The sequence below is a fragment of the Simochromis diagramma genome, unplaced genomic scaffold (assembly GCF_900408965.1).
Source record: "Simochromis diagramma unplaced genomic scaffold, fSimDia1.1 OVJJ01000426.1, whole genome shotgun sequence".
NCBI lineage: Eukaryota > Metazoa > Chordata > Actinopteri > Cichliformes > Cichlidae > Simochromis > Simochromis diagramma.
Window position 1 is genome coordinate 1598241 of NW_024387170.1, and position 26591 is coordinate 1624831.

Below are 26591 nucleotides of genomic sequence, written 5' to 3' on the forward strand. Positions count from 1 at the left end.
AATAAACACAAACAACAACAATGGAAAACAAACTTGTTTGCATGCAGAGCTCCAACCACATGAATACTATTAACTAGTGGTTTTATAGTAGGTTTATACACCGTGGCGGTCCTAGCCTGTTTGGCGCCCTGGGCGAACACTCCCTCTAGAAATCCCCCAACTCGAGGATCGCCACAACTTAACCTAACAGACCTTAGTTCACAGATTCTCTTTGTCTAAGGTGCATTTCTGGGATTTCACACAACCCAGGATTCAAATCATGAATACATAATGGGCTTGGATTTACAACATTATGAATGAAATGTGCTCTATTTGGAAGCAGCCGGCCCCCCTCCCCCTTTGACGGCTTGTGTGAGACTTTAAATCATCAAACTGTAAATTTTAAATTGTTATTGATCCTTTACCCCGAGTCCTAAACTGTATATTTATTTTCTTACTCTTCTTATATTTATTGTTTGTTTACTTGCACTGCTGTAACTGGAGCCTCGTCGTCTCGTCTCTATATGCTGGACTGTATGTAGCGGAGATGACAATAAAGTTTACTTTGACTTCAGCAGCGAGCAGGTGCACCGAGGGCTCTCGCGCTCACTTTTCGCGTACAGAATTTCGAAAAAACATCGGTGCAAATTATAAAGTTAGGTTATAAAGTCTGTATCATGATGTCTGGTGTTTTCGTGTTTGTTGTTTTGTTTTTATTTTGTTTTATTTTGCGAGTTGGTTATTAGCTGCTGCTCCAGCCAGCCAGAGAATCCCCCGCCGCCCCGCCCTCTCCTCTCTGCGCCGCAAACAGAGGGCGCCCTTACTCCCAGCAAATGGGCGATAGAAAACCGATCGGTACCTGTGCCATTCCCAGTATGCGCTGGCTGACGTCGGGACAGCATGAGTACGAGCATTGTTTTATTTTTATTTTTTTTTTTTTTGCCGAGGCCCGTGATGCCGCCCCGGGCAACCGCCCGTGTCGCCCGTATCTAAAACCGCTACTGTTTATACCAGACCACCATCACAAAGTGAGGTCATTTTGAACAAAAATATTTCACTTTCTAAACTAATGAAAAATGAATGCAAAATACGATTAGCAGGTCAAATGAGATGTTTTAATGACTTTAATGTTTTTAACAATAAAACATCTCAAACTGTTTCGTATTTATGCGTGTTTGTTGTTTGGTGGCCTATGATTTGGTGTAGTTGGACCTATGACAGCGTCACTTTCTCTGTGACCACCACGACATGATCGTGCTGTCTTCCTGTGGCGTCGGTACGCCAAACAAACGCCTACCGTTTTGTCTTTGCAGCTCATCTATTCGGTAAAGCTGTAGAGCGTGGTTCATACAGTGACGTCTCAGACGTGGAACCAAATCACATTTAATAAAGTGTGCACTGTATGTTCTCAAGTCATGAGTTGCCAGCGAATTAGGAAGGGGCAGGAGACGGCCTCTTTGATTTCCGCGTACATGTGAAAACACTGCATATAACAACAGGGCACGTAAGTACGTCATAAAGCGCCTTTTCCCGGTTGTTTCGATTCGCTGTTACCGGCAATACAAAGCGGTCACAAACCAGCGCCCGCTGCTTGTGGTTATGTAAAAATCCGTATAAACTTTATATCTGACACAATCGTGCGTGTTATTTTTCTGGTCAGCCCAGTCGACAAACAAGTAGTATGAACTGTGAATTGAATATGGTGCTCAGAAATCCAGCACGGGAAGGCTTCCTGTTATATCGCTACAGACGAGGAAGACCGCTCCGCCAATAGAGACGCGCTACAGCCAGGAGCAAAGCGTGGACGGCCAATTGTGATCGCCGTGTGTATTTTTTTCTATTGAACTCGCTTCTGATTACACCACTGGCCAGCGGGTGCCGTCATTTCCCTAGTGGCGCCGCGTTTGTATCAGCCCATAGCGATACCGCGTGAAGACTGTCCTATTGAAAAGGAGAAATCGATCCACCAATCAAATTTCTGTGTTGCGACCACTGCTGTCACCGTAGCCAATCGTGTTCTCAGGAAACGGAGCTTGAGGCTCAACAGCTTGTTGTTCGTATATTGCTTTGCAGCCCGAGCGAGAGGGGAAGCTGCTGTGTCCGTGAATGTAAGTATAAAACCTTCATATTTTGCCTAGAACAAAGCTAAAACTTTGAACAGTTTAAACTGTCGGTAGGCCGAGGGCAGCTGGACGTCAGCGGAGAGACCGGGAGATGTCCGTTTGCTCGCTATTCGTCGGAGCTGTCTGAATTGAATGGCAGTCGGGTTGTTTTTGCACTGAAGAAATGTGAAGCTCCGGCGCCTTTGTGGAGGAACCGTTTATTAAATAAATAAATCTACAGCAGTTCTCGTTACGTCTAGTGTCACTGATTCACACTGTTTAGTAAAACTTACTTTGACCTCGTAACCAAGTGGGACCTAGAGTGGACTCTAGCTATGCTGCTCATTTGCTAGCGGACCGTTTAAATCTCCGTAACTAGCTAGTTGAGTCGCTAGTTAGCCAACTAGCTAGACGTAGCTACGAAGCGAAGAGCAGCTTGTCCCGTTCGCCCGCTGTTTGGACTTCGTTCGTCTTGGCATTCGGTTGTGTGGTAGCAGCTGGTCGCTAGCAAGCGGATTTGGTGTGGATGTGATACAGTTAGCCCAGCTAGCTGACATGGCAAGCTGTGATGGCGACGTGACTCACAGGGGCTGGGAGCGGAGCGGGAAGAGGCGCCCCTCTCCGGCCCCGCTCACGCACCGTGCCCATCACCGAGCTACCACCGACGCTTCTTCAAACCGGGGACCCGGTGTTCACTGGAAGTAAAGGTTACTAGCTACATTTTTGCGAGCTGTTTGGGCCACATATTTGAACTGATACGAGTAGGCAGATTTGAGGGGAGGGGAGGGAGTGGGTTGACCGAGCTAGAAAAGAATGCCTGAGCTAACACAAGTGAGTAGCTAGTCGGTTAGCTTAGCATGATTTTCAAACTGGACTGGTCTGTTTGACTCTTTATGCCCTGTTTGTCCTCAGTGCCACCGCAAGCTTTAACCTCATCTGTCGGCTCATTATCTTTCAGCGATCCCAAATCTTTCGAGCTGGACTCCCTCAAATAGCCGAGAAGAAATGAAGGTGAGTGTTTGACCTGCGACACAAACTGAAGATGGTGTTCTCGGTCTAAGCACCATGTCTGAACCCTACTCAGAGACCCAGGTGGAACCAGACACAGATGACTTAAACTGTGCTTTTCCAGTTGCGTCTCCTGTGTCGGTTTATCGTTTTTACATGCACATCTGTGCTGTTATAGTGATGAGCCAAATGTTTATAGTCCTAAGCAGGATTCAGACAATTGCTGTACAATGTAAACACATTTCCACTGCTTTGTTAGAGACAGTGTTGTACTTAAAGTTAGGACTGTGTGTCAGATGTAAATAAAAACAGAAGACAGTGATTTGCAAATTATTTAAAGACCCTTTTTTAATATTCCAAAGACCACTCATCCCTTTGAGTTCTTTGGTGGGGGATTTGTTTGGGTTTTTTTTTAACCTAAACATATGATTGATTTAAATCAGATGCAACAACATTATTATTCCTGTAAAACTGCATGATAAAGGGTCAGGAGCTATGACAAGTAGCACTATATAATTAGCTGTTTGGTGACCGGCCGCATATTTAGACAGACTGAAACACCTAATTAGTACATGTCTTATTCTGGTTTTTAGATTGATTAGCTTGATTTGCTGTTATTGCCATTAATAAAAAGCTAATTACTTTCACTCACATTATGTATCTGGTAGGAAAGTTATCTGATGTTTGGGGTTCTTGGAAGAAACATTTCTGAACCAAACTGATTACATCAAGAGTTAGATGAAAAGTGTCAACACAACTGAGACAAAATGAACATGTAGGCAGCAGCTGATGTTTAGAAAAAGGTAAGCTGGTAAGGGTCGAGATGAGAAACCACTTCACACAACTGGTCAGTAAACAGGATGATCATGTAAACAGGTACGTCAGTAATCAGTTTTTAAAGGATCCATTTCCCTAAAACTGGAATTAGACCCAGGACTCGTGGATGTGCTCTCCAGGCTTTTGACAAATGACAGACTGACAAAGTGAAACCATCACACAAACTTCACAAATGCAACTCAAAACAGTCTTGAGAGCTGCTGCTTATGTGTATGTTTGTATTGGCATTTCAGGTAGCAGACGAGCCTGCCTACCTGACAGTGGGGACTGATGTCAGTGCCAAGTACAGAGGAGCCTTCTGTGAGGCCAAGATCAAGACTGTTAAGCGCATGGTGAAAGTCAAGGTAAGATTAGCAGAAGTTTCATCCTCATGAGCATCAGGATTTACAAAGGACCACAGTCTGGTCTGTCAGTGTTTCCCACTTAATATCATTGGGTTACTGTGCTTTCTGACCCTGAGTACATGTCAGACACAAATGGGATGGACTGATTTTTCAAAGGAATAGTTTTTAATTAATTAAGCTTTCAATTCTGCTTAACAGTGGCCTACTTACCACAGTTCCTTCAAAACCTGGATATGAATTTAGTCCTGTGTTGTGAATGTGTTCCACTACTTACTTCATGGTAAACAACGTGTCCCATACCTCTGTGAAGATATTAGATCGCAGCCTTTCAGTACTGGGGATGCCCCGATTTGGCCAATGACCAAAACAACTTTTTAATGTTTTGTTTCTGTTGTAAGGCCTTTTCCCTGTCATTGTGTCGTTTAAGTAATTAATCAGAGCTTAAGAAGTGTACGACAGCTTCCAGTATTAAACATCATCTGGTTGACAGCAGTCACCAGGCTGACTGTTGCCACCAGCTGTGTGAGTCTCAGTATACCTGGACACCTGCTGATGTAAAGTTTGTTTAGATGTAACACATTAAAGCCATAAACTGAATGTAGACGGTGGATATAACCAGCAGTTTATAAAAGTGGAGCAAATGCAGAATTTATTTATATCCGCTTTAGTTGTGGTGACATCACAGTGGCTGTGCCCACGTCTTTTATACAGCACAGTTACTGCTGACTAAAGTAACTTTGCTCTTCCCCTATAGCAAATACTGCAACAGTGTGCTGGTACGTCTCTCGCACACTGTGCCACAACAAACCCACAAGTCTTGTAGGTAGGGATGGGGATTGATAAGAAGAAATTCAGATTCTGTTATTGCTTTGATTGCTTATAGACGAGGTGGCAAAAGTACAGACATTCTGTACTCGAGTAGAAGTACAGATACTAGTGTTAAAAAATATTCTAGTAAAAGTGGAAGTACTGATTGAAAGTACAGGCTCTGAAAGGTAAGAAAGTAAAGAGTAGGTCTCTGGAGGACGTTTTGTGCAAAGCTAACTGAGCTATGTGCCTTAATGAAGTGATAAAATAATATTAGAAGATGAATACAAACTGTTAGTCTCATTTTTAATCTGGTTTTACTCTGCTTCAATCAGAAGAAAAAGAAGAAAAATAGATATATTTTTTTAATTTTCGTGTCCTACATTGCAGAGGGTGACTTTGCTCCTGTATAAGAAAATGAGCACAGTCAGTTGTTAAAGTGGGATTCAGCAGGTGGGGGAACCCTAAACTCGCCTGTAGTGGCTCAGTGTGGGAATCACAGTCATTTCTGTTGAGATCTCCTGTAGATGTTCTGCAGGCTGTGATCAGCTGATCTGGGCTACTGCTGCTCTGAGGTTTACTGCTCTTTGTGGATGTACACACCTATATCTGTGAAGTACAGCAGCTGCACCTTTAGCTAGCAGCACACCGTGCGACAAACTGCAGACACAACAGTTTGTGTGTTTGCTGATAAAAATGTTGCATTTGACATTACCCCCCACTTACAAAAAATGACTCCCTTTATGCCCGCCCATCTGTTGTAGCGATAGCGAGATGCTGAAGTGCTCACTGACACCTGCAGTCGCTCCGGTTCTGCCAACCAAAAAGAAAAACACCGGCCAACTTGATTTCCTGACTGCGTTACACATCATCAGGTTTCATGTGACATCCCCTGGAGATTAGTATGGGAACGGGACCGCCTTTCATGCATTACTGTTTAGGCTCAAATCAGCTTGATGGCATGCAGTGACGTGAATAATAACTCTCTGCAAATTCATTAAACCTAAAGTAACGAGCCTGTTCTACAAATATCTGTAGAAAGTACAGATACTTGTTTAAAAATGCAGGAAGTGAAAGTAAGAAGTTGTCTGAAAAATAAACCTTTCATTTGTGCAAACTAACTGCCTGCTGTGAGGTCAAATGTTTGACTGTTGGAGGCGTTTCCCCTCGTTTTTGTGATCAGTGTACGGGTGATTACTGACAAAACAGTTCTCGATTCCCGTCCCTGTTTGTGAATGTCACACACAACTCACTCACATGTGCTTATTTGTTAAACCTAAAAGGTAACATGGCAACTGCTAGTTTTTATTTTGGAGCCTGGATGATCATTGACAGCAGCTCCTGGAGTTTATTCTAACATTAGACCAGGATTTCTAGCAGTGTATTACTTGAACATCAGCCTGTTGGGGCTGCACACCAGGGCTTTTATTTACTTTACAACGAGGCTGCAGCCATTCATTTAGGAAGTTGTCTTATTAACTCGCTGCTTAACTATTTCATCAAATGTGGCAGATGTTTTACTCGTTAGGCTTATATCCACCCACTTTTTTGCATGCAGGCCAAGTCTTTCATCTCGAGGTTAAACATCCCATAATGCGTCTGTGACTGTCACCTAAGAGATCTGAGTTTGCAGAAGACAGCCAGCTGTGGGTGTCCTATCATCAGAGGACATGTCCAGCTTAAACAGTTAACACATTGATGTAATAATAGAAATCATTAAGTGATGCTCTATATTAGGGAAATGGAAAGAATGTTATGTTGCCCAAAAAACCTTTGTCAGTTATTAACATGAACTAAGTACTAACTGCTGATTGTAGCAAAGTTAGAAGGAGAATTCTCTACAAGAACTTGTTCCACGTACACCTATAAGAACCAGTTCTCCGTTCCCGTCCTTGAGCTGAGAAAGTCGCTGTTGCTGCCGACTGTCTCACCCTGGACAGCACCTGTTCAAAACCGTGACCTCTGGCATCAGGTGCATCCAGGCCGTCAGAACACTGAGGGCTAACGTAGGTGAATGGACCTGGTGAGCTTCATTCACCAGGCCCTACCTGCAAAATCCCTGTGTGACATCCAGTATGATGTCCTTACAATGCTCCTGTATGTGACATTACATCACAGTGCAAAACACTAGCATATCGTGGCTCAGTATCACTCACAGTCCATGGCTACCAACAAATGTAATATCCTTTTATCCTTTTAGCAGAACTGTATTTTTATATTTGTTACTTTACTATTTTCTGTATTTTCTTACATTTGCGATATTATTATATTTGCTAGTTTATTGTGTAGAGTGAAAACATGTAACAATGCATTCATTGTGGTCTGCAAGGACGGCAACAATAAAGGAGTCTTTACTTTTACTCACTGCACACCAAAAACCATGTCGCAGCCGCTGGCTAGTTGTGCACCTCTTGACTTTTGTAGCCTGGTGCATGCACCGCCACCACCACAGCCTGGTTGAGGACACGAGTGTGTGACCGTATCAGTTTTATTGGCCTTTAATGATGTTCCAGTACAGAAGCTAAAAGATGTATAGATGTGATGTTGCACCAGTTTGAAAACTTGACTCTGTGGGAAAAAAAACACTCAGCAAAGTCTTTGCTTCCAGTTTTCACTTCTCTTCCTATGTCAATGCTGACTTGACGATATTGCCTGAGTGGTGACGCCTATAGACAGTTTGTTTGTTTTTGGTTTATTTGTTAAATCTTCCTGTTATTCAAACATCTGTGCACGTGCTCCAGTTTCAGATTTCTTGTTAGGGACATAAAGAACAGCGTGCTTCAGCTCATCTTATCCTGGTTTATTTATTTTTAACATTTAGGGGCAAAGTCTTGTGACATCATTGTTTCTTCATCTGTTGAGAAATCATCAGTATTCTTCGTGTCTTTCTGTGTCTTCAGGTGACTCTAAAAGGTGAAAGTACTTCCCAGGTAGTGCAAGACGACCAGGTCAAAGGATCTCTGAGGGTAAGAGGATCATGATCTTTATTGCTACTGGTAATTTTGACTTTTCAGATTTGCTTAAGTCCTCTTTAACTTAATGTTCACAATTAAACCACACAGATTAAATGTAAAGCTACCTGATTACTGTCGTGCAGACGGCCATGGGCTAAAATGTGTGGTGGCAGCAGTATGATCTAATTCAATATTAGCCTAATACTGACCCAGAAAGCTGGATCAGATGTATCAGATATCAACAGTGAGCCAGGGAAAAACAAGATTCCTCGATATCAGGACATAATGAAAAACAATCAGACCAGGGGTCTCAAACTCACGGCCCAGGGGCCACTTGCGGCCTGTATATTGATGTGGAGAAATCTAATGCACTTTGGCTCTTGAAGTGACTTTTTCCTAAAACTGCATTTTAAGAAATATTTGTGGGTGTTTTCTTGTTGGTTTGTTTTTGTACTACTTGAGCACTAAAGTGATGCTCCGGTGAGATGACCCACATGCCATTTAAGTTTGAGTCCCCTGACCTAGACCTGATGGGTCTTAAAATTATGCTAATGCAACCTCAGATGACTAACAACATGATATTTTATACTCTGTCAATATTTAACAAAGACTAAGTCAGAATACAGAATACACTAGTGTGTGTGGAAAATCTCAGCCCATGATTGAATAGTGGTGCAGTGGTTAGCACTGTTGCCTCAGCATAAAAGCTCATGGGTCATAACAATAAAGTCGACCAAATCTTTTTAATGTCAGGTTAAATGAGTGGTAACTGAGAGCCGCAGTTGCTGTGAGGAAGCAGGGATTGGTACAGTTTGGCCTGTAAGGCAGGGTTCAAAGGTCAATGCCATACTCTGTGCCCTGTAGCTGTAAATAAACATTGCTTAGTGCAGGGGTGTCGAACTCCAGGCCTCGAGGGCCGGCGTCCGGCAGGTTTTAGATCTCACCCCGGGCAACAAACCTGATTTAAATGATTAGTTCATTACCAGGCCTCTGGAGAACTTCAAGACATGTTGAGGAGGTCATTCAGCCATTTTAATCAGCTGTGTTTGATCAAGGACGCATCTAAAACCTGCAGGACACCGGCCCTCGAGGCCTGGAGTTCGACACCTGTGGCTTAATGGATCAGATAGCCAACCTTCTGGTAGGTTGCACTGCTAACGCGAACACAGTCAGAGGATGGCGGGAGCGAGAAGGACTGCGGTACTGTTTTTGCCCACTAGGTTGGTGTGTCCCAATAGCTCTCATGAAAACTGTGGATTACAGTGTAAGGGAGGATTCAAGGACACCTTAATCAAAAAATGCTTTATTAAAAAAAGTTTTAAGCCTAATCTCAAAAGTAAAAAGGCTGTCAAATCCAAAGTGGTTCCACCAAAGCGGGCCCCGAAGGCTCTGCCTACCGTTCCACTTTTAAATACTCTTGGAACCACAAACAAGCCTGCAGTCTGAAAGCAAAGTGCCAGTCTGAGATCTGGCTATCATAGATATAGATGGCCCATGGATAGTTGAAGCTGGGTGTCATGCATAGCAATGAAGTGCATCCTGTGCCTTTAAATGATACAGTCTACATGAAGCATCTATAATGTAAACAGAAATGGTCCTAGCACCGAACCGTGTAGAGCTACATTGGTAACCTGGTAAAGTAATGGTTTAATTTAGGGCTGCAACGATTCATCGAGTAATTCGATTATAAAAAGTCCTCGACGCAACTTCTTTGCTTTGATGCTTGGTTTAACACACGGCCCTGTAGCGCACAGATATATTAAACGATGGAAGTGGTTTCACTCACATTTGCAACTAAAAACAGATCTGCTATAGAAATGCATTTAGGAGCAGCGAGTAAAAGGTTTCACAACAGCTTTTCAAAAAGAAGACTGACAGCACACAGCAGCAGGGATGGTTACGCTCGTAAGTTTAACATGGAGCCGGAGTTGTTTTCACACACTGTAAAGAGCAACGGTGCAGTTACTGAGGTGCTGAGTGAAAGGAAACATGTTTCTAGTGTCCAAAAGAGCAGCGCTGTTCCTGTGATCACTATTAAAATCTGGGCAAAAGCTAAGTGGCAGTCCTTCATCAAAGCACCTAATCGACAAACTCTGACACGCAGAGGAAAGAAACCTGCTCCATCCACCAGCTTTTTATTACACAGCGAAAGAATCAGTAGTAAGCCTCCAGAAATAGTATTAAATTATGCAGATGAACTGTTAACTTATTCTGATACTTATTCACTTGAACTCTTAACCCTCTGGGCTCCAGGGTATAACTGCTGTTTTTGGCTACTTTGGATTTTACTTCTTTATTTGACTGTTAAAAACTGTTTACCTCGCCTTGTTTGGTATCACTCTTCAGCCTCACATGTCTGAATTTAGTTGTTTCATTCTGACATTACTAACACACTTGATCTAAAACCAGAAAAAAAACTTAAGAGTGAAAAGTTGTAATTTTCTTTCACTGTAAAAACCACAGACATGGTTAACCAATCACTTTCATAACTTTTACAATTTCTATTTGCATTATTTAGTTTTAAAAAACTGTGCACATTTTTTAAAAATAACCATTTAATACAATTTACAGAACAATCAGGTGTTCTGCATCAAATACGAGACCACACAAATGATTTGTGCTGCTCCAAAAAATGTCTCTGTCCACTATAAGACAGAGGAGCACATCACAGCCTGATACCTGCAGGCGTGAAGGTGTGTCGCTCCTGTTTTCCACCTGGAGGCTGTGTTTACACTGCAGTCTGCCTTTGGCAGATACCTCATTGTTTTTGACACACAAAACAACCACACTACACACTAACTATACAGTTCAAGTACCATAAACATCACAAATCTCTCGCATCAAAACTCTTTCTCTCGCTTGCTTGCGCTCTCTTGCCGCCGTCACTCCCAAAACTTCCCCCTTTTGCTAAAATTTCAGTCTGGCTGAAGTCATCACTCGGATGAGTGACGAGACGTGTATCCCAGTGAAATACGTCAAAGTTGAAACAGAATCAACTTTTTGGGTTAAATGAATAATATGACTACTAGGAGTGGCAGTAGTTCGGGTAGTAGAGCAGGTCGCCTACCAATCGATAGGCTGGTGGTTCCGACCCGTCTGCTGCAGTCTGCATGCCGTATATCCTTGGGCGAGATACCCATACTTCGGAGTATGAATGTTTGCAAATGTTGCGTAGAAAGCGCACAGAAAAAAGTGGTGTGAATGAGGCAGGTTGTGTACTCCTTTCAGAATAGAAAAGCATCAGTCCATTTACCAACTGGTAAATGTCCAAGGAGCACAGTGCAGCTCTAAGGAGAATTGTGATTAACACCAGTTGGAAAGATGTCTTGGAGCCATTTCTCCAAGACAACTGCAGATTCCAAGATGATCCGCTCAAACAGCTGCACATACGTACACGTTTTTCACCACTTTCACAAGGTCCCGAAGAAAACCCACGATGATAGAAATTAGGTAGGATTTTTAAGAACACACAAATCTCAAGCCTGCCATGAACTATAATCTGCTGGAACAGCAGAGAGACTGTTTTTCATCACCACTGACTGAGAACCTGTCTGCCACGACCGAAGTCGTCCATTGACATGTGCAGCTGCAGCCATCTCAGATACACATCAGAGCTTCTGGAATGGCCTCTCCATGCCCCAACATCAGCCCTATTTCTGAACTACACAATAAACCCAGTTGGTTTCCTCACAGAGTCCATTACAGGAAATATCCAACTGAAATGAACTCTTTCTGCCAGCGGTCAAGTATTAGCCAGACTATCCCAGAGGTTTCATGGCTACCAAAAGCATCTGGTGGAGATCCAGCTCACTGAAATAAAACTCGAGCACCCAGTTCTTGTTTTTTCTAAAATAACAAATATTTCAGACTCAGTTTGTTCACATGAGTAGGGAGTCTTTTTCATGTGTTAAGGACACAAAGATGTAGATAATCTCTAAATTCCTGCTTCCACATTCAGACAAACCTGACTTGTCCCAAAAATCTTAATAAGGTGATGTCCACGATACTGTTCCACAGTGTTTGGTCCTGGCTCTCCTATCACCTCCAACATGGCTGCACTTCACCTGAACCTAGTTCTGACAAAAGGTTCTTCTTGTTAAGAGGTTTTCCTTCCCACTGTTGACAATCGCTTACTCAAAGGGGGTCGTTTGATTGTTGGAGTTTTCTCCGTATTATTGTGCAGTCTCCACCTTATAGAATAAAGTGTCTTGAGGCAACTGCTGTTGTGATTTGGATCTATTTAAATTGAAATAAAGATGTATATGGTACCGTCATTCCAACCTGGAAACCAGTTTAAGAAATCATGAAAAGCCCCAAATTACTATGATATTCATGCCTGTGACAGGTTTTTATAGTTCTGATCACAAATCAGAGTTCTTGTGTATTTTCTTGGTTTATGAGAAGCAGTAGACCTGAAGTGTTAGTTCAGTCGTGTTCAAGCATCCTGACAGTATACTGGTCCAGAAGGTGGAGGATGCTGATTTCATTAAAAAACTGACTGTGGCTCTGGAGTGCTTTAAGAATAATACGTTTGTTTGTTTTTAAAGAAAATCATCTTGTCTTCAGTTGCCATTGATTAAATTTTTGGGGGAATCTAGCTGAGTGCCTCTTTTCCTGTGGAGAAATGTATAGCCTGCCCTGTCTCAGTTTGTCTGAAACAACCATCGTAATAAATGAAAATATCCCGCCATGTGTAGAAAGTGTCCTTGTGAGCCCTGATGACTTGAAATAAACACAGTCAAACTGCTGATAAAGGAGCTGTTGTTGTTGTTGTTGTAGTCTAAGGGCTGAATTAGGTTTTTCTGTGCTTCAGGTGGGCTCCACAGTGGAGGTGAAGACCAGTGAAGGTATATGCAGTGAAGCTGTCATCAGTAAGCTGACCGATGCCAGCCTCTACACTGTGGGTGAGTCTGGTGCTTCTTCATGTTTCTCACACATCAACATTTAACAAAGGGTTCATAGGTTGCCACAACATGAATCTGTTACGTTATCAAAGCAGTGCAGACACGCGGTGATCTAAGGTCTGGATTATATTTCAGAACTAGTTCTAATCTTATCCACAGGGATTATAATCTTTATAAGCAGCTATGTTACTTCAAAGTGCTGCTGCCTTGGTGACTTAAGTTTTCTAGTGTTACAGGGTTTTTATAAACAGAGTGTTGAGTTCACTGCCAGTCTGAGCACAGGAGAACTGGAAGACCTAACATCTGTCTTTATTCATCATATAATAATTCTTAGTATCTGCAGTATTACAGCAACAAAGCTACAGAGTAAGCTCTGTCAGCAGCTTTACCAGTTGTACTGTTGAGCTGAACACTCAGGTATCTGTAGTCTCCCAGCTGCTTGTGAATCGAATGCAAACTGTAGACATTTGACTTTACATGTCAAACATGCCTGTTGCCTGTCCTCTGTCAGACTGGGTGGATGTTAACGAGCGCTGGATTTCAAGTTGAAATGAGGCTGGATCAGCTTAGTGTGAACATTGAAAGTGGTGGTGTCGAGTAGGTTTACAAACTGTGTGTGTGCGTTTCTTTCAGTGTTTGACGACGGCGATGAGAAGACTCTCCGTCGAACGTCTCTCTGTCTGAAGGGAGAGAGGCATTTTGCAGAGAGTGAGGTGAGTCCTCCCAGGATGGGATCGCATTGCCAAGGTCTTGATAACCCTAAAAACACCTGAATGTATTTGATGCTCTCAACACTGTCTCGCAGACTCTGGATCAGCTGCCGTTGACGAACCCAGAACATTTTGGCACTCCAGTCATCGGCAAGAAGTCAAACCGCGGTGGACGGCGTTCTTCTCAGGCTGTGTGAGTGTTGATGTGCCTTCTCCCTCTGGACATGTTAAATGGTCTTTATGAAACCAGCTGCAGAGCAAGTTCTGATTTTTGCGTTTGTGTCTCAGGGCCGATGAAGACAATGAGTCTTCATCTAGTGAAGATGACGATGAGGACAGGAGGCGGCTAAATGACGAGCTGCTGGGACAAGTCTGCAGCATTGAAAACGAAGAAGAGTCGAGCACCTGGTTCTTGGCTCTGGTAAACTGACACAGTTACTGTATAAAGTGGGGGTGGTGCTATAACTACCTCATGTATGTGATGACTAACCACTGCAGGTGAAACATCCACGTTACCTTGTTGAAGTGGGGAAAAGGACTGTTTAGTTGCTGTCAGAAGGTCAGCTGAGATGTGATTAAGTGTTTAAAGACAGGATTACCGAACAGCACAAGAATAGAGTAGATTACATGATGGACTGTGAAGATTTAGACTGTCCACACAGTAAGTTAGACTGAAGGTTTTATTACTTTGTCCGTTATTTAAAATGTTCATTGTTCTCGTTTAATCTTATTTCTTCCTCTTTGGCCACAAAGTGGGCTTTTTTGCCCTCTCAGCACATCTTTATTTTTATTGGAAATGTCATGCTTTTTTTTCAAACCCTGACAAAATATTAGGAATATTGTTAAATGTATTACAGTCGTATATAAAGCCACAAACCAGTGTGCTCTTAATAATAAACAGAACAAAGAATCAAGAAACAAGAAAAAAGCAAATCCACAATCGGCTAAATAATTTCTTTAGTTTATTATGTCTAAACTGCAACACATTAGCATCACCACATGTGAAATATAGATTGTTGTTAAATCTTTTGCATGTCTTTCACATAAAACAAATATCAGTTCATGGAAAATACTGGCAAACCTGTTTTAAAGTGGATGTGAAACACTTACTGTGTGAAGGCTAACTTAAACCACGGAGCTCTGCGCTTAAAACTGACAGATGTAACACTTTCTCTGTGGCTGGATTTAAGAAAGAAGTGCTTAAAGTTTTAAAACATGTTTAGCGCCATCTTCTGTCAGTACGAAACGTGACATCACTGGATTGGTTGGTTGCCGTCTATACAGGGTGGGCCATTTATATGGATACACCGTAATAAAGTCCTGTTTGTGGCACATTAGTATATGTGAGGGGGCAAACTCCTCAAGATGGGCGGTGACCATGGTGGCCATTTAGGAGTCGGCCATCTTGGATACAACTTTTGTTTTTTCAATAGGAAGAGGGCCATGTGACACATCAAACTTATTGGTAATGTCACAAGAAAAACAATGGTGTGCTTGTTTTCAACGTAACTTTATTCTTTCATGAGTTATTTACAAGTTTCAAGTTTCTCCCACTCTTCACACACTGATGGCAACACCGCAGGAGAAATGCCAGCACAGGCATCCAGTATCCGTAGTTTCAGGTGCTGCACATCTCGTATCTTCACACCATAGACAGTTACCTTCAGATGACCCCAAAGATAAAAGTCTAAGGGGGTCAGATCGGGAGACCTTGGGGGCCATTCAACTGGCCCACGACGATCAATCCACTTTCCAGGAAACTGTTCATCTAGGAATGCTCGGACCTGGCACCCATAATGTGGTGGTGCACCATCTTGCTGGAAAAACTCAGGGAACGTGCCAGCTTCAGTGCATAAAGAGGGAAACACATCATCATGTAGCAATTTCAAATATCCAGTGGCCTTGAGGTTTCCATTGATGAAGAATGGACCCACTATCGTTGTACCCCATATACCACACCAAACCATCACTTTTGTTGGTCCAACAGTCTTGGAGGGATCCATCCAATGTGGGTTAGTGTCAGACCAATAGCGGTGGTTTTGTTTGTTAACTTCACCATTCACATAAAAGTTTGCCTCATCACTGAACAAAATCTTCTGCGTGAACTGAGGGTCCTGTTCCAAGTTTTGTTTTGCCCATTCTGCAAATTCTGTGCGCCGATCGGGGTCATCCTCGTTGAGATGCTGCAGCAGCTGGAGTTTGTAAGGGTGCCATTTGTGAGTAGCTAATATACGCCGAACTAATGCCACTCTCCAGTGACATGCGGCGAATGCTACACTGTGGGCTCTTGCTGAATGAAGCTAGGACAGCCACTGATGTTTCTTCATTAGTGACAGTTTTCTTGCGTCCACATTTTGGCAAATCCAACACTGAACCAGTTTCACGAAACTTAGCAATCAGTTTCGATCCGCTCCTCACGTGTTAACCTCTTCGACATGTCAATGGCTGTGAGCAAAGAGAAACTTGTAAATAACTCATGAAAGAATAAAGTTGCGTTGAAACCAAGCACACCATTGTTTTTCTTGTGACATTACCAATAAGTTTGATGTGTCACATGGCCCTCTTCCTATTGAAAAAAACCAAAGTTGTATCCAAGATGGCCGACTTCTAAATGGCCACCATGGTCACCACCCATCTTGAGGAGTTTGCCCCCTCGCATATACTAATGTGCCAAAAACAGGACTTTAATACCACCAACCATTCCCATGTTATTACGGTGTATCCATATAAATGGCCCACCCTGTATATTTACACTAGTTTATGTTAGCCGACTAGTAACAGAGACTCAGGGGAATATAAGGAGACCGAAATGAAGTCTGTTTAAGGGGATCACTTTTATGCTGCAGCAATGAGTTTAATGTTAAAATCAAGGATCTAGTGTCACTTACACAGTCAGTGGTCCTTTGTTGTTTGGTTATTACCTTTTATGCATTTAGTGTTTCATTTGCACTTTAACCTCCTAGGACCTGCGTCCGCATATGTGGACATCACATTTTGGGTTATTTAGACCAAAATACTAAATTTTGCTCTACAAGGGCCTGATGTCCACTTGCGAGGTCATTATACTGCTACTGTCCATCCATCCATCCATCCATCTTCATCCGCTTATCCGAGGTCGGGTCGCGGGGGTAGCAGCCTAAGCAAAGAGGTCCAGACCTCCCTCTCCCCAGCCACCTCCTCCAGCTTGTCCGGGGGAATACCAAGGCGTTCCCAGGCCAGCCGAGAGATATAATCTCTCCAGCGTGTCCTGGGTCTGCCCCGGGGCCTCCTCCCGGTGGGACATGCCTGGAACACCTCGCCCAGGAGGCGCCCAGGGGGCATCCTTGCCAGATGCCCGAACCACCTCAGCTGGCTCCTTTCGATGTGGAGCAGCAGCTGCTCTACTCTGAGCCCCTCCCGGATGGCCGAACTTCTCACCCTATCTCTAAGGGAGAGGCCAGCCACCCTTCGGAGGAAGCTCATTTCCGCCGCTTGTATCCGCGATCTCGTTCTTTCGGTCACTCCCCACAGCTCGTGGCCATAGGTGAGGGTAGGGACGTAGATCGACCGGTAAATTGAGAGCTTCGCTTTTACACTCAGCTCCCTCTTCACCACGACTGGCCGGTGCAGCGTCCGCATTACTGCAGCCGCAGCCCCAATCCGTCTGTCGATCTCCGGCTCCCTTCTCCCATCACTCGCGAACAAGACCCCGAGATACTTGAACTCCTCCACTTGGGGCAGGAACTCATCCCCGACCCGGAGTGGGCACTCCACCCTTTTCCGGCTGAGAACCATGGCCTCAGATTTGGAGGTGCTGATCCTCATTCCCGCTGCGTCACACTCGGCTGCGAACCGCTCCAGTGCGAGCTGGAGGCCCTCACCCGATGAAGCCAACAGAACCACATCATCCGCAAAAATCAGAGATGAGATTCTGAGGCCACCAAAGCGAAAGCCCTCCGCCACTTGGCTGCGCCTAGAAATCCTGTCCATAAAAATTATGAACAGAACCGGAGACAAAGGGCAGCCCTGGCGGAGCCCATCACCCACCGGGAACGAGTCCGACTTATTGCCGGCAATGCGAACCAAGCTCTTGCAACGGTTGTATAGGGATTGAATGGCCCGTAGCAATGGGCCAGACACCCCATACTCCCGCAACACCTCCCACAGGACACCCCGAGGGACACGGTCGAATGCCTTCTCCAGGTCCACAAAACACATGTAGACTGGTTGGGCAAACTCCCATGCACCCTCAAGTATCCTGGAGAGGATAAAGAGCTGGTCCAGTGTTCCGCGACCAGGACGAAAACCGCATTGTTCCTCCTGTATCCGAGGTTCGACTAGCGGACGAACTCTCCTCTCCAGCACCCTGGCATAGACTTTCCCAGGGAGGCTGAGGAGTGTGATTCCCCCTGTAGTTGGAACACACCCTCCGGTCCCCCTTCTTAAAGATGGGGACCACCACCCCGGTCTGCCAGTCCACAGGCACTGCCCCTGATCTCCACGCAACATTGCAGAGACGTGTCAACCAAGACAGCCCTACAACGTCCAGCGCCTTCAGGAACTCGGGGCGGACCTCATCAACACCAGGGGCTCTGCCACCAAGGAGTTGTTTAACTGCCTCAGTGACCTCGCCCCCGGAAATTGGCGGGTCATACCCCTCATCCCCAGACTCTGCTTCCTCCTCGGAAGACGTGTCAGTGGGATTAAGGAGGTCCTCGAAGTATTCCTTCCACCGCCCGACAATTTTCTCAGTCGACGTCAACAGCGCTCCGCCAGCACTATACACAGCGCAGGTAGAGCACCGCTTTCCCCTCCTGAGACGCCTGACGGTTTGCCAGAATCTCTTCGAGGCAGTCCGAAAGTCTTTTTCCATGGCCTCTCCGAACTCCTCCCACACCCGAGTTTTTGCTTCAGCCACTGCCCGAGCCGCATTCCGCTTGGCCTGTCGATACCTGTCGGCTGCCTCCGGAGTCCCACAGGCTAACCAAGCCCGATAGGCCTCCTTCTTCAGCCTGGTGGCTCCCTTCACCTCTGGTGTCCACCATTTGGTTCGGGGATTACCACCACGGCAGGCACCAACCACCTTGCGGCCGCAGCTCAATGCAGCAGCTTCGGCAATGGAGACGCTGAACATGGTCCATTCGGACTCAATGTCCCCAGTCTCCCTCGGAATGCTGTTGAAGCTCTGCCGGAGGTGTGCGTTGAAGATCTCGCGGACTGGGGCCTCTGCTAGACGTTCCCAGCACACCCTCACTACGCGTTTAGGTGCACCAGGTCTGTCCAGCGTCCTCCCCCGCCACCTGATCCAACTCACCACCAGGTGGTGATCAGTTGACAGCTCAGCCCCTCTCTTTACCCGAGTGTCCAGAACATATGGTCGCAGGTCTGGTGATACGATTACAAAATCGATCATCGATCTACGGCCTAGAGCATCCTGGTGCCACGTGCACTTATGAACACTCTTATGTTCGAACAAGGTGTTCGTTATGGTCAAACTGTGATTAGCACAGAAGTCCAATAACAAAGCACCGCTCGGGTTCAGATCAGGGAGGCCGTTCCTCCCAATCACGCCCCTCCAGGTCTCGCTGTCGTTACCCACGTGAGCATTGAAGTCTCCCAGCAGGACAACAGAGTCTCCAGGTGGAGCACCTTCCAGCACCCCCCCCAGGGACTCTAAGAAGGCTGGGTACTCCGAACTGCCACCCGGCGCATAAGCGCAGATGACAGTCAGGACCCGTTCCCCGACCCTAAGGCGCAGGGAGCAAACCCTCTCGTCCACCGGGAAAAACCCCAACGTACCGGCAGCAAGCCGAGGGGATATAAGAATACCCACCCCAGCCCGCCGCCTCTCACCAGGGGCAACTCCAGACTGTGACAGAGTCCAGCCCCTCTCCAGGAGACTGGTTCCAGAGCCCAGACAATGCGTAGAGGTGAGCCCAACTATATCTAGCCGGTACCTCTCAACCTCACGCACCAACTCAGGCTCCTTCCCCACCAGAGAGGTGACATTCCATGTCCCTATTGCCAGTCTTGGCAGCCGGGGGTCGGTCCGCCAGGGCCTCCGCTCCTGGCCGCCACCCGGCTCACAATGCACCCGACCCCTATGGCGCCTCCTGCGGGTGGTGGGCCTGCGGGAGGATGGGCCCATGTCTCCTCTTCGGGCTGTGCCCGGCCGGGCCCCATGGACTAAGGCCCGGCCACCAGACGCTCGCCCTCGGGCACCCTCCCCGGGTCTGGCTCCAGGGCGGGGCCCCGGTAACCCTATCCCGGGCAGGGTAAACTGTTCCCTCGATATTCTCTTCATGGGGGTCTTCTGAATCGCTCTTTGTCTGGTCCCTCACCCAGGACCAGTTTGTCATGGGAGACCCTACCAGGGGGCAAAAGCCCCCAGACAACATAGCCCCTGGGATCCCTGGGACACACAAACCCCTCCACCACGATAAGGTAGCGATTCAAGGAGGAGAGCAACTGCTACTGTTTAAAACAAATATCCTCATATGTGGCTCTTATTTTTCTATAAACAAAAATCAGGTGGAAAAGAAAAAATCTGGTAATTCTTTGTTTTTACATTCATCAGGCCCCAATGTGACCAAATATCAAAGAGAAATGAAAAATGCTGCTGTGGAGGAGCTCGGGTCTTAGGAGGTGAAGGGAGGAACAAATCGGATTGCATGAAAGGATGTGTGTGTCTGTCAGAGGCTGTCACTTTTGTGTGCGTGTGTGAGAGTCATGTTGCTGCCATGTAGATTTTCAAATCTCACAGCTGTTTTCTACTGGCTGTAATCACACAGACAGAATATAAGACAATCAGTTTGATGAGCAACAGTAAACTCTTGTTACAGATGACCCAGAATCCCTCACTGCTTCCTGCGTGGACTTGGACTGACACAAATGAACTTTCTGTAGAATCTCTGTGTGCAAAGCCATCAATCAGGTGTGTCTGTCCTGCAGGTGGTGTCTCCCAGCTGTAATGATGAGCTGGTGGTGAAGAAGGATCAGTGTCTGGTCAGGTCATTCTGCAACGGCAAGTTGTGAGTCCACTTTGATATTTATTGAGTCATGGTCACAAGTCAAGGTTCACATGAAGTCTGTGAGGTCATGTAATTCTTCCCGAACACAAATCTGGTTCTGCATCCCATATAAGCTGTGTCTGGTTACTCCATTTCCACGACTTCTTCCTTCCTTCCATCCATCCATCCATCCTCTTCCACTTATCCGATTTTTAGGGTCGTGTGGGGCTGGAGCCTATCCCAGCTGTCATAGTGCAAGAGGCAGGGTAGGTTGCCAGTCTCTTGCAGGGCCAACAACCAGACAACTAAACCATTTGCACTCACACTCACATCTATGGGCGACTTATAATCACCAGTTACCCTAACCCCACTAACTGCATGTGTCTGGACTGTCAGAGAAAGTTGGAGTATGTGGAGAGAACCCACGCAGACACAGGAAGAACATGCAAACAGCACACAGATGGCCTCGTGAAGAAAGCGTGCCAACCAGAGCACCTCAGTGGTGCCCTGCCTTCTCAGTCCGAATGAGCAGGGAAAGTCAAGGAAGGGGGAAATGTTGTTATTCAGATTGCCTACTCGGTCCGAATAACCAAATTTCATTCACATTTCTGCTGATGTAACATCAGTAGGCATGTGACATGTCTAGACCTATTTTATATACTTAGGGCAGATTCATATCGGTTGCTGAGCTCCATTCATATATAATTTTATACACACAAATACATCTTTAAAAATGTGTTTGAAATCATGAGCTTAAACTCTTTCACCATGAACTTTGTCTCAACTCGTCTCTTCTTGTCCCTTCTTTTTGATTCTTTAAGTTACACTGTGGCCAGGAGACACGTCCACCTCGTTAGTGCCATCAGCATCTCTGAGTTCTCCCACAGAAGAGGTGAGTAGTTACAGCTTGAAGCTACCAGATTCATCTGCATCCTTATCTCCGTCTGCTTTTCACCCCTCAGCTGTAAAAGGCCAGTGGGGTACTGTTGTCCAAACGAGGTGACATAGGAGCTTCAAATAGATAATAGACAAGAGTTGTGTCCAAATTCATGGGCTGCATCCTCCCGAGGACCCGGCCTTCACGGTCTACGTGGGCCGGGTCCTCAGGAGGTCAGGTAGGCCGGAAGTAAACTGCTGTGAAATGGGATGGTCTCGCCTTCTGATTAGCGTCACCGCTGTCTCGGTGGAGTTTAATAAACTCGGCCGTCTGCTCCTTGCTATCTAAAATATAACAGGACACTGGCGTAAACTCTCGACCGTCTCATACTTCTGTTTAATCAGTTTTCTGTTTGATGTTTATTCAGCTGTGTGAAAACCACCCGGGGGATTAATAAAGTTTTATTTTATCTAATCTAATAACTTTAATCTCAGCCAAACCGATTTACTCACGTACAAATAAAACACTGAAAAAAGCCCAACAATAACATTTGTAGGTTGTCTAAACTTATATATTACGTTTAACCCGAGCAGGGAAAGTCCGCGGTGATCTGAAAATGATGTGCCGGGAGTTGTGCCGTTCTAAGCGGCTTCAGTGACCCTCGAGCTCCCGGCTAGCTATCGAGCTGGTGGGTAGCAGATGTCTCCGAAAACATCGGAGCACTTTTGCAAATATGCGATATCTTGACAAACCGAGCAGATATTTGAAGTTTACACAGCTACCTTCTCGCCTGAAATTATGTTAAGTTTATTTTGTGACCCAGAATGATTAGTATGAGTAATTTTAAAACTTAGTAGCTGCCGCCATTGCCGGAAACTGGAGTTTGGCTGGGCCGCGCTATGAATTCTGGGATATGGTGGGCCATGAAGGACAGACCCGACCCATCCTTCATATTCGGGGAAAAGGAGGACGCATTTGTCGGCTGCATTCGGAGGAGTCCACGAATTTGGACAGCCTTCGCCGCGTCGCTGTGACGTAATCGGTCTACAAATGCGGCCTCAGGAGGATGCAGCCCGTGAATTTGGACACAGCTAAGGTTGAGCCTTGGTGACCTTGACCTCAAGGTCAGAGGTCAAGTTTCTGACAAGTTTGTGAATTCTCTTCTTGAGAAAGAGACAACAGTACTTTTTAAATTGATACCATAGGTGTTTGGACTGGGAGGCTGACAGGTGGCAATGACAGCTGCAAGCATTTTTAATTTTGTAATTAATAATAATTAATATTATTCATTCTGACAGTTTGTAATATATTTCCACCTCTTCTCCCTCCTCTCTTCTTTCTGTCTCCCTTTTTCCCACCCGTCTACCTCTTTAACCACATTTCTTCCCCATTAATTTCCTTTTGTCATCTTCTTCTGTTGTTTGTTTTTTGCTGTTTGTACTCTTCCTCTTGTCCTTTCCTCATCCTCTTCTTTGTCTTCCCCTGTTCCCTCTCTACAGGTGTAGAAGGAGCCCAGATGTTCCTGAGCAGCAAGGAGATTCCAGATTTGTGGAAAATGGATATGAGCCAGATCCTGGACTCGTCCTCCAGTGAAGATGAGGATAATGAAGAGGAGAAGGAAAGTGAAGAGGAGCATGATGATGAAGAGGAGAAGAAAAGGAAACGTATAAAAGAAGAGGTGAGTTTGATGCTGTCACACAGATGAGGGTAGTTTCATTCAAAACCTTAATGTGCTGTTATTGAGTCTGCATGTCTGTCTACATCTGTCCATCCAGCCAGAGGAGGAGCCAGATCCAGAAGAGAGAGACCACTTCCTGCAGCAGCTCTACAAGTTCATGGAGGACAGAGGTGAGACGGTGGAAGAAGCAATATTGAAAGTACTGTTTTACTATTGGCTGGCCTATTCATGTACCCATTTATTTTGTTGAGCTGCTTAACACTGACCTATGAATCTGTCAAGCATAAAAACATGGACCAAACTCAAGAGATGAACTGATGTCTGAACGGGAGACAACTTCGCAAAGAAACAGTTTTAAATTGTATCTTTAGGGTTATTCGAGTCTGTCGCATAAATGTTCTTTTAGTTAAACCGAAATTAATCCAGTCGGTCAGGCTTAAAACTGTATTTTTGCACCAATCAGGGAATCCCCAAGAGCTAATTCTCTTAAAGTTAGCTTACCTTGGTATGGTGTGGCGTGAGGCCTTTAAAAAAACAACAACAAAGACCTGAGAGATGCATCTGGCCCTTCAGGTGATCCATCTACTGTTCGTTACATGAAGCCTGAACTGGAAATTGGTGGCCACAGGTTTTCTCACCTCACTCTCAGCTAGAGCTGGGCGATATAAGATTTTTTCATATCACAATGTTTTTTTCATTTCAGGCAATAACGATATCTATCACGATATAAGCCAAATAACTATATTTGTAAGATTTAAATGTGCCGTTGCTCACAAGTAAAATGTGAAATAATCAGCAGCTTGTTTTGATTTAAATATTTATTTCCCATAATAAGTTCAACAGGGTAGATGTACTTAAGGAACATGAGACTTTTTCAGATAAATAAAGGCAAATATTGCAAACTACACAAAAGGCAGCTGCTAAAGCGTTTAAGTTTCAAAATAGAACAAACAAAACAGACTAAATTGTCAATTCCACTTAGAAACAAAATATTAATTCTAAAAATAAATCTTAGTTTGTTTTACAGAAGAACAGACAAAACTGACTAACTTTTGTCAATATCAAATAAACTGAGAACTAAAAGGAAATTCTCAATCTCTCCTTGTTGTATAGCTTCGCTTTTCAAACAGTTTTAACAGTTACTTTAGTCTGACAAAAGCCGAATGACGAATTAGCGCTTCCAGTCAGATTGAGCTGCACCGCTTTATTGTATTTCCAGACTTGCTTTCAGCACATTTACAGTGCACGCTACTCTGTTTTTGTCAGACTTGAAATAGCCGAAATACCTTCACACTACGGAACTTCTCTGGCTCTTCCGTTCGACAATCTCTCCGGCGTTGGAACCATCATCTGTTTTCTCTTCGGTAACCTTCGGTCACGCTCTCGGTTGATTTTTCTAATCGGCACACTCATTTCCTCCATTACCCGGGCGGCACGGCGGCTGGCTGCTTCCCAAACAAATACACATGTGCAGCTTGGCATTTGTGCTCTACGTAACAAGTCACGTGACATGACGCTGCGGCTGTGATTGGTTCGGCTCTGCGCTACTTAATTTGGATTGGCTGTTCTTCTTCTTCTTTTTTTTTTTTTTAAGAGGACAAGAGCGGTGAGGCCTATCGCAATAGTTTAATTTTTCTATCGAGAAAAAGTTATATCGCGATACATATCGTTATCGTTCTATCGCCCAGCTCTACTCTCAACCAATCGGAGCTGGGGGTTTTCTGTATTACTGTAGGGTCTTTACCTTAAAAACAGTCACCTCAGGGTAAATAAATACTAATTGAGTCAATCTGAATTTGAAGGTTTTGGTTCACAGGACAAAGTCGGGAGAGAGTTGCAACGATGAGTGTCTGCAGCCATCAGTACACACGTGGTTTGGGGCTGTGTTTCAGTCAGTGATGAATCCTGAATAGTAGCATCAGATTTTGATTCATCTGAAAAGCATCTGATTGGAAACAGCTTTTCAGCATTACTATAAAGTGAAACAAGGAAGGAAATGGCTGCAGTAGAATAGCCAGGAAAATCCTTCCATAAAGGAATCATCACATACAGCTACTTTTAATGTTACTGATATTCATTTAGACTCTTTCTCTCTGATTGGTCTAATTGGTTTGGCTGTAGCTTAGAAAAGTTAGGTCATCTGCTAATTGGAAAGTTGGTGGTTCAATCCCTGACTGCTCAGTCTGCATGCCTGCATATCCTTGGACGAGATGCTGCACCTCGATACGTTCTGATACATTCACTGGAGTGTGACATGTACACAGACAGCACTTGTATGAATATAAAGTGCTTTGAGTGCTCAGCACTATGTAAGAGCCAGTCCATATACTTGCCTTCAATGGTTGCTTCTTCCAAACTTCCAGCATGTCTGTTAGAGCCAGTTCCTACACGACTGCCCAAAGAAATCCAACCATTAATGAAGGCTTAATGTTAAATATGAGCAGTGTCTTTCTGCTATTGGGCCATATCCCACAGGCCTTTAAGGTGGCAGTAATTAAACCATTACTTAAAAAGCTGTCACTTAAAGCAGAAATGTCTTTAAGGTTGGAAACATCCTGTCTCAAGATGATGCTTTAAAAACTAGTTGGTGCATTTATTCTGTCTAGGCCTGATTATTGTCACGTCATCCTGAAACCTCCCTGAAATGCCTTTGGTTGACCCAGCAGTGAGGGTACTGACCTACTGACTTCTGTTCACTGACTAAAACGCACTGTTTCACCATTTTGGCTTCATTTTTGTTAAATAACGTTGTGTTTATCTGAAAACAAACCTTGTGCTTTCTTTTGCACTTACTCAGGTGTGATCTTAAGGTTCCTTTTAAAAAAACAAACTAATAATTCAAATAATTTTTGGGTTTTTTTGGCTCAATTGTTGAACATTTTGTCAGTTTTGGTTTAAGACTCTTTAGTCTTGTAAATACTAAAACTGTGATGTTTGGCTCTAACAGTCTCTGGTTCTTTCAGGGACTCCCATCAACAAGCCTCCGGTGTTGGGTTACAAAGACCTTAACCTCTTCAAGCTCTACAGGTTGGTCTATCACCTGGGAGGCTGCCACAAGGTGAGAAGGTGACACACGTACTACCAGATCGTACGACTGATGTGAATGTGGGGTCATGTGAGTGCTGTTCCAGTACTGGACTGAGCTCCTGATGGTCCTCTTGGCTGTCGGACTTAGTGCCTGATTGGTTCCACTGTGTGTGCAGCTGATGAACATGAAGGAGTGCGTGCCTAGCTGTGACGTGACTCTGCCTCATGTGTTTCAGATTGAGTCTGGTACAGTGTGGAAGCAGGTTTACATAGATCTGGGCATCCCTGTCCTCAACTCTGCTGCGTCCTACAATGTCAAGACTGCCTACAAAAAGTAAGAACAATAAGTTGCTCAGAAAGCAGTTTTCTCTTTTT

The 26591-nt window shown here is 44.7% G+C and overlaps 1 protein-coding gene across 3 annotated transcripts in view; it reads left to right on the forward strand.

The window, feature by feature from the left end:
* Window positions 1-1818: 1818 nt before the first annotated feature.
* Window positions 1819-26591, forward strand: part of arid4a (AT rich interactive domain 4A (RBP1-like)) — a 41615-nt gene continuing 16842 nt past the window's right edge. The window contains exons 1-14 of one of the 3 annotated variants that reach the window (XM_040049096.1): window positions 1819-2087; window positions 2994-3092; window positions 4160-4270; window positions 7978-8043; window positions 12845-12935; window positions 13569-13648; window positions 13741-13838; window positions 13934-14066; window positions 20576-20655; window positions 21456-21526; window positions 23011-23189; window positions 23287-23359; window positions 26153-26247; window positions 26453-26550. In XM_040049096.1, coding sequence (XP_039905030.1) covers window positions 3087-3092; window positions 4160-4270; window positions 7978-8043; window positions 12845-12935; window positions 13569-13648; window positions 13741-13838; window positions 13934-14066; window positions 20576-20655; window positions 21456-21526; window positions 23011-23189; window positions 23287-23359; window positions 26153-26247; window positions 26453-26550 — 1181 coding nt within the window. In that variant the 5' untranslated portion in view covers window positions 1819-2087; window positions 2994-3086. The other 2 variants (XM_040049095.1, XM_040049097.1) reach the window with 2 other exon arrangements.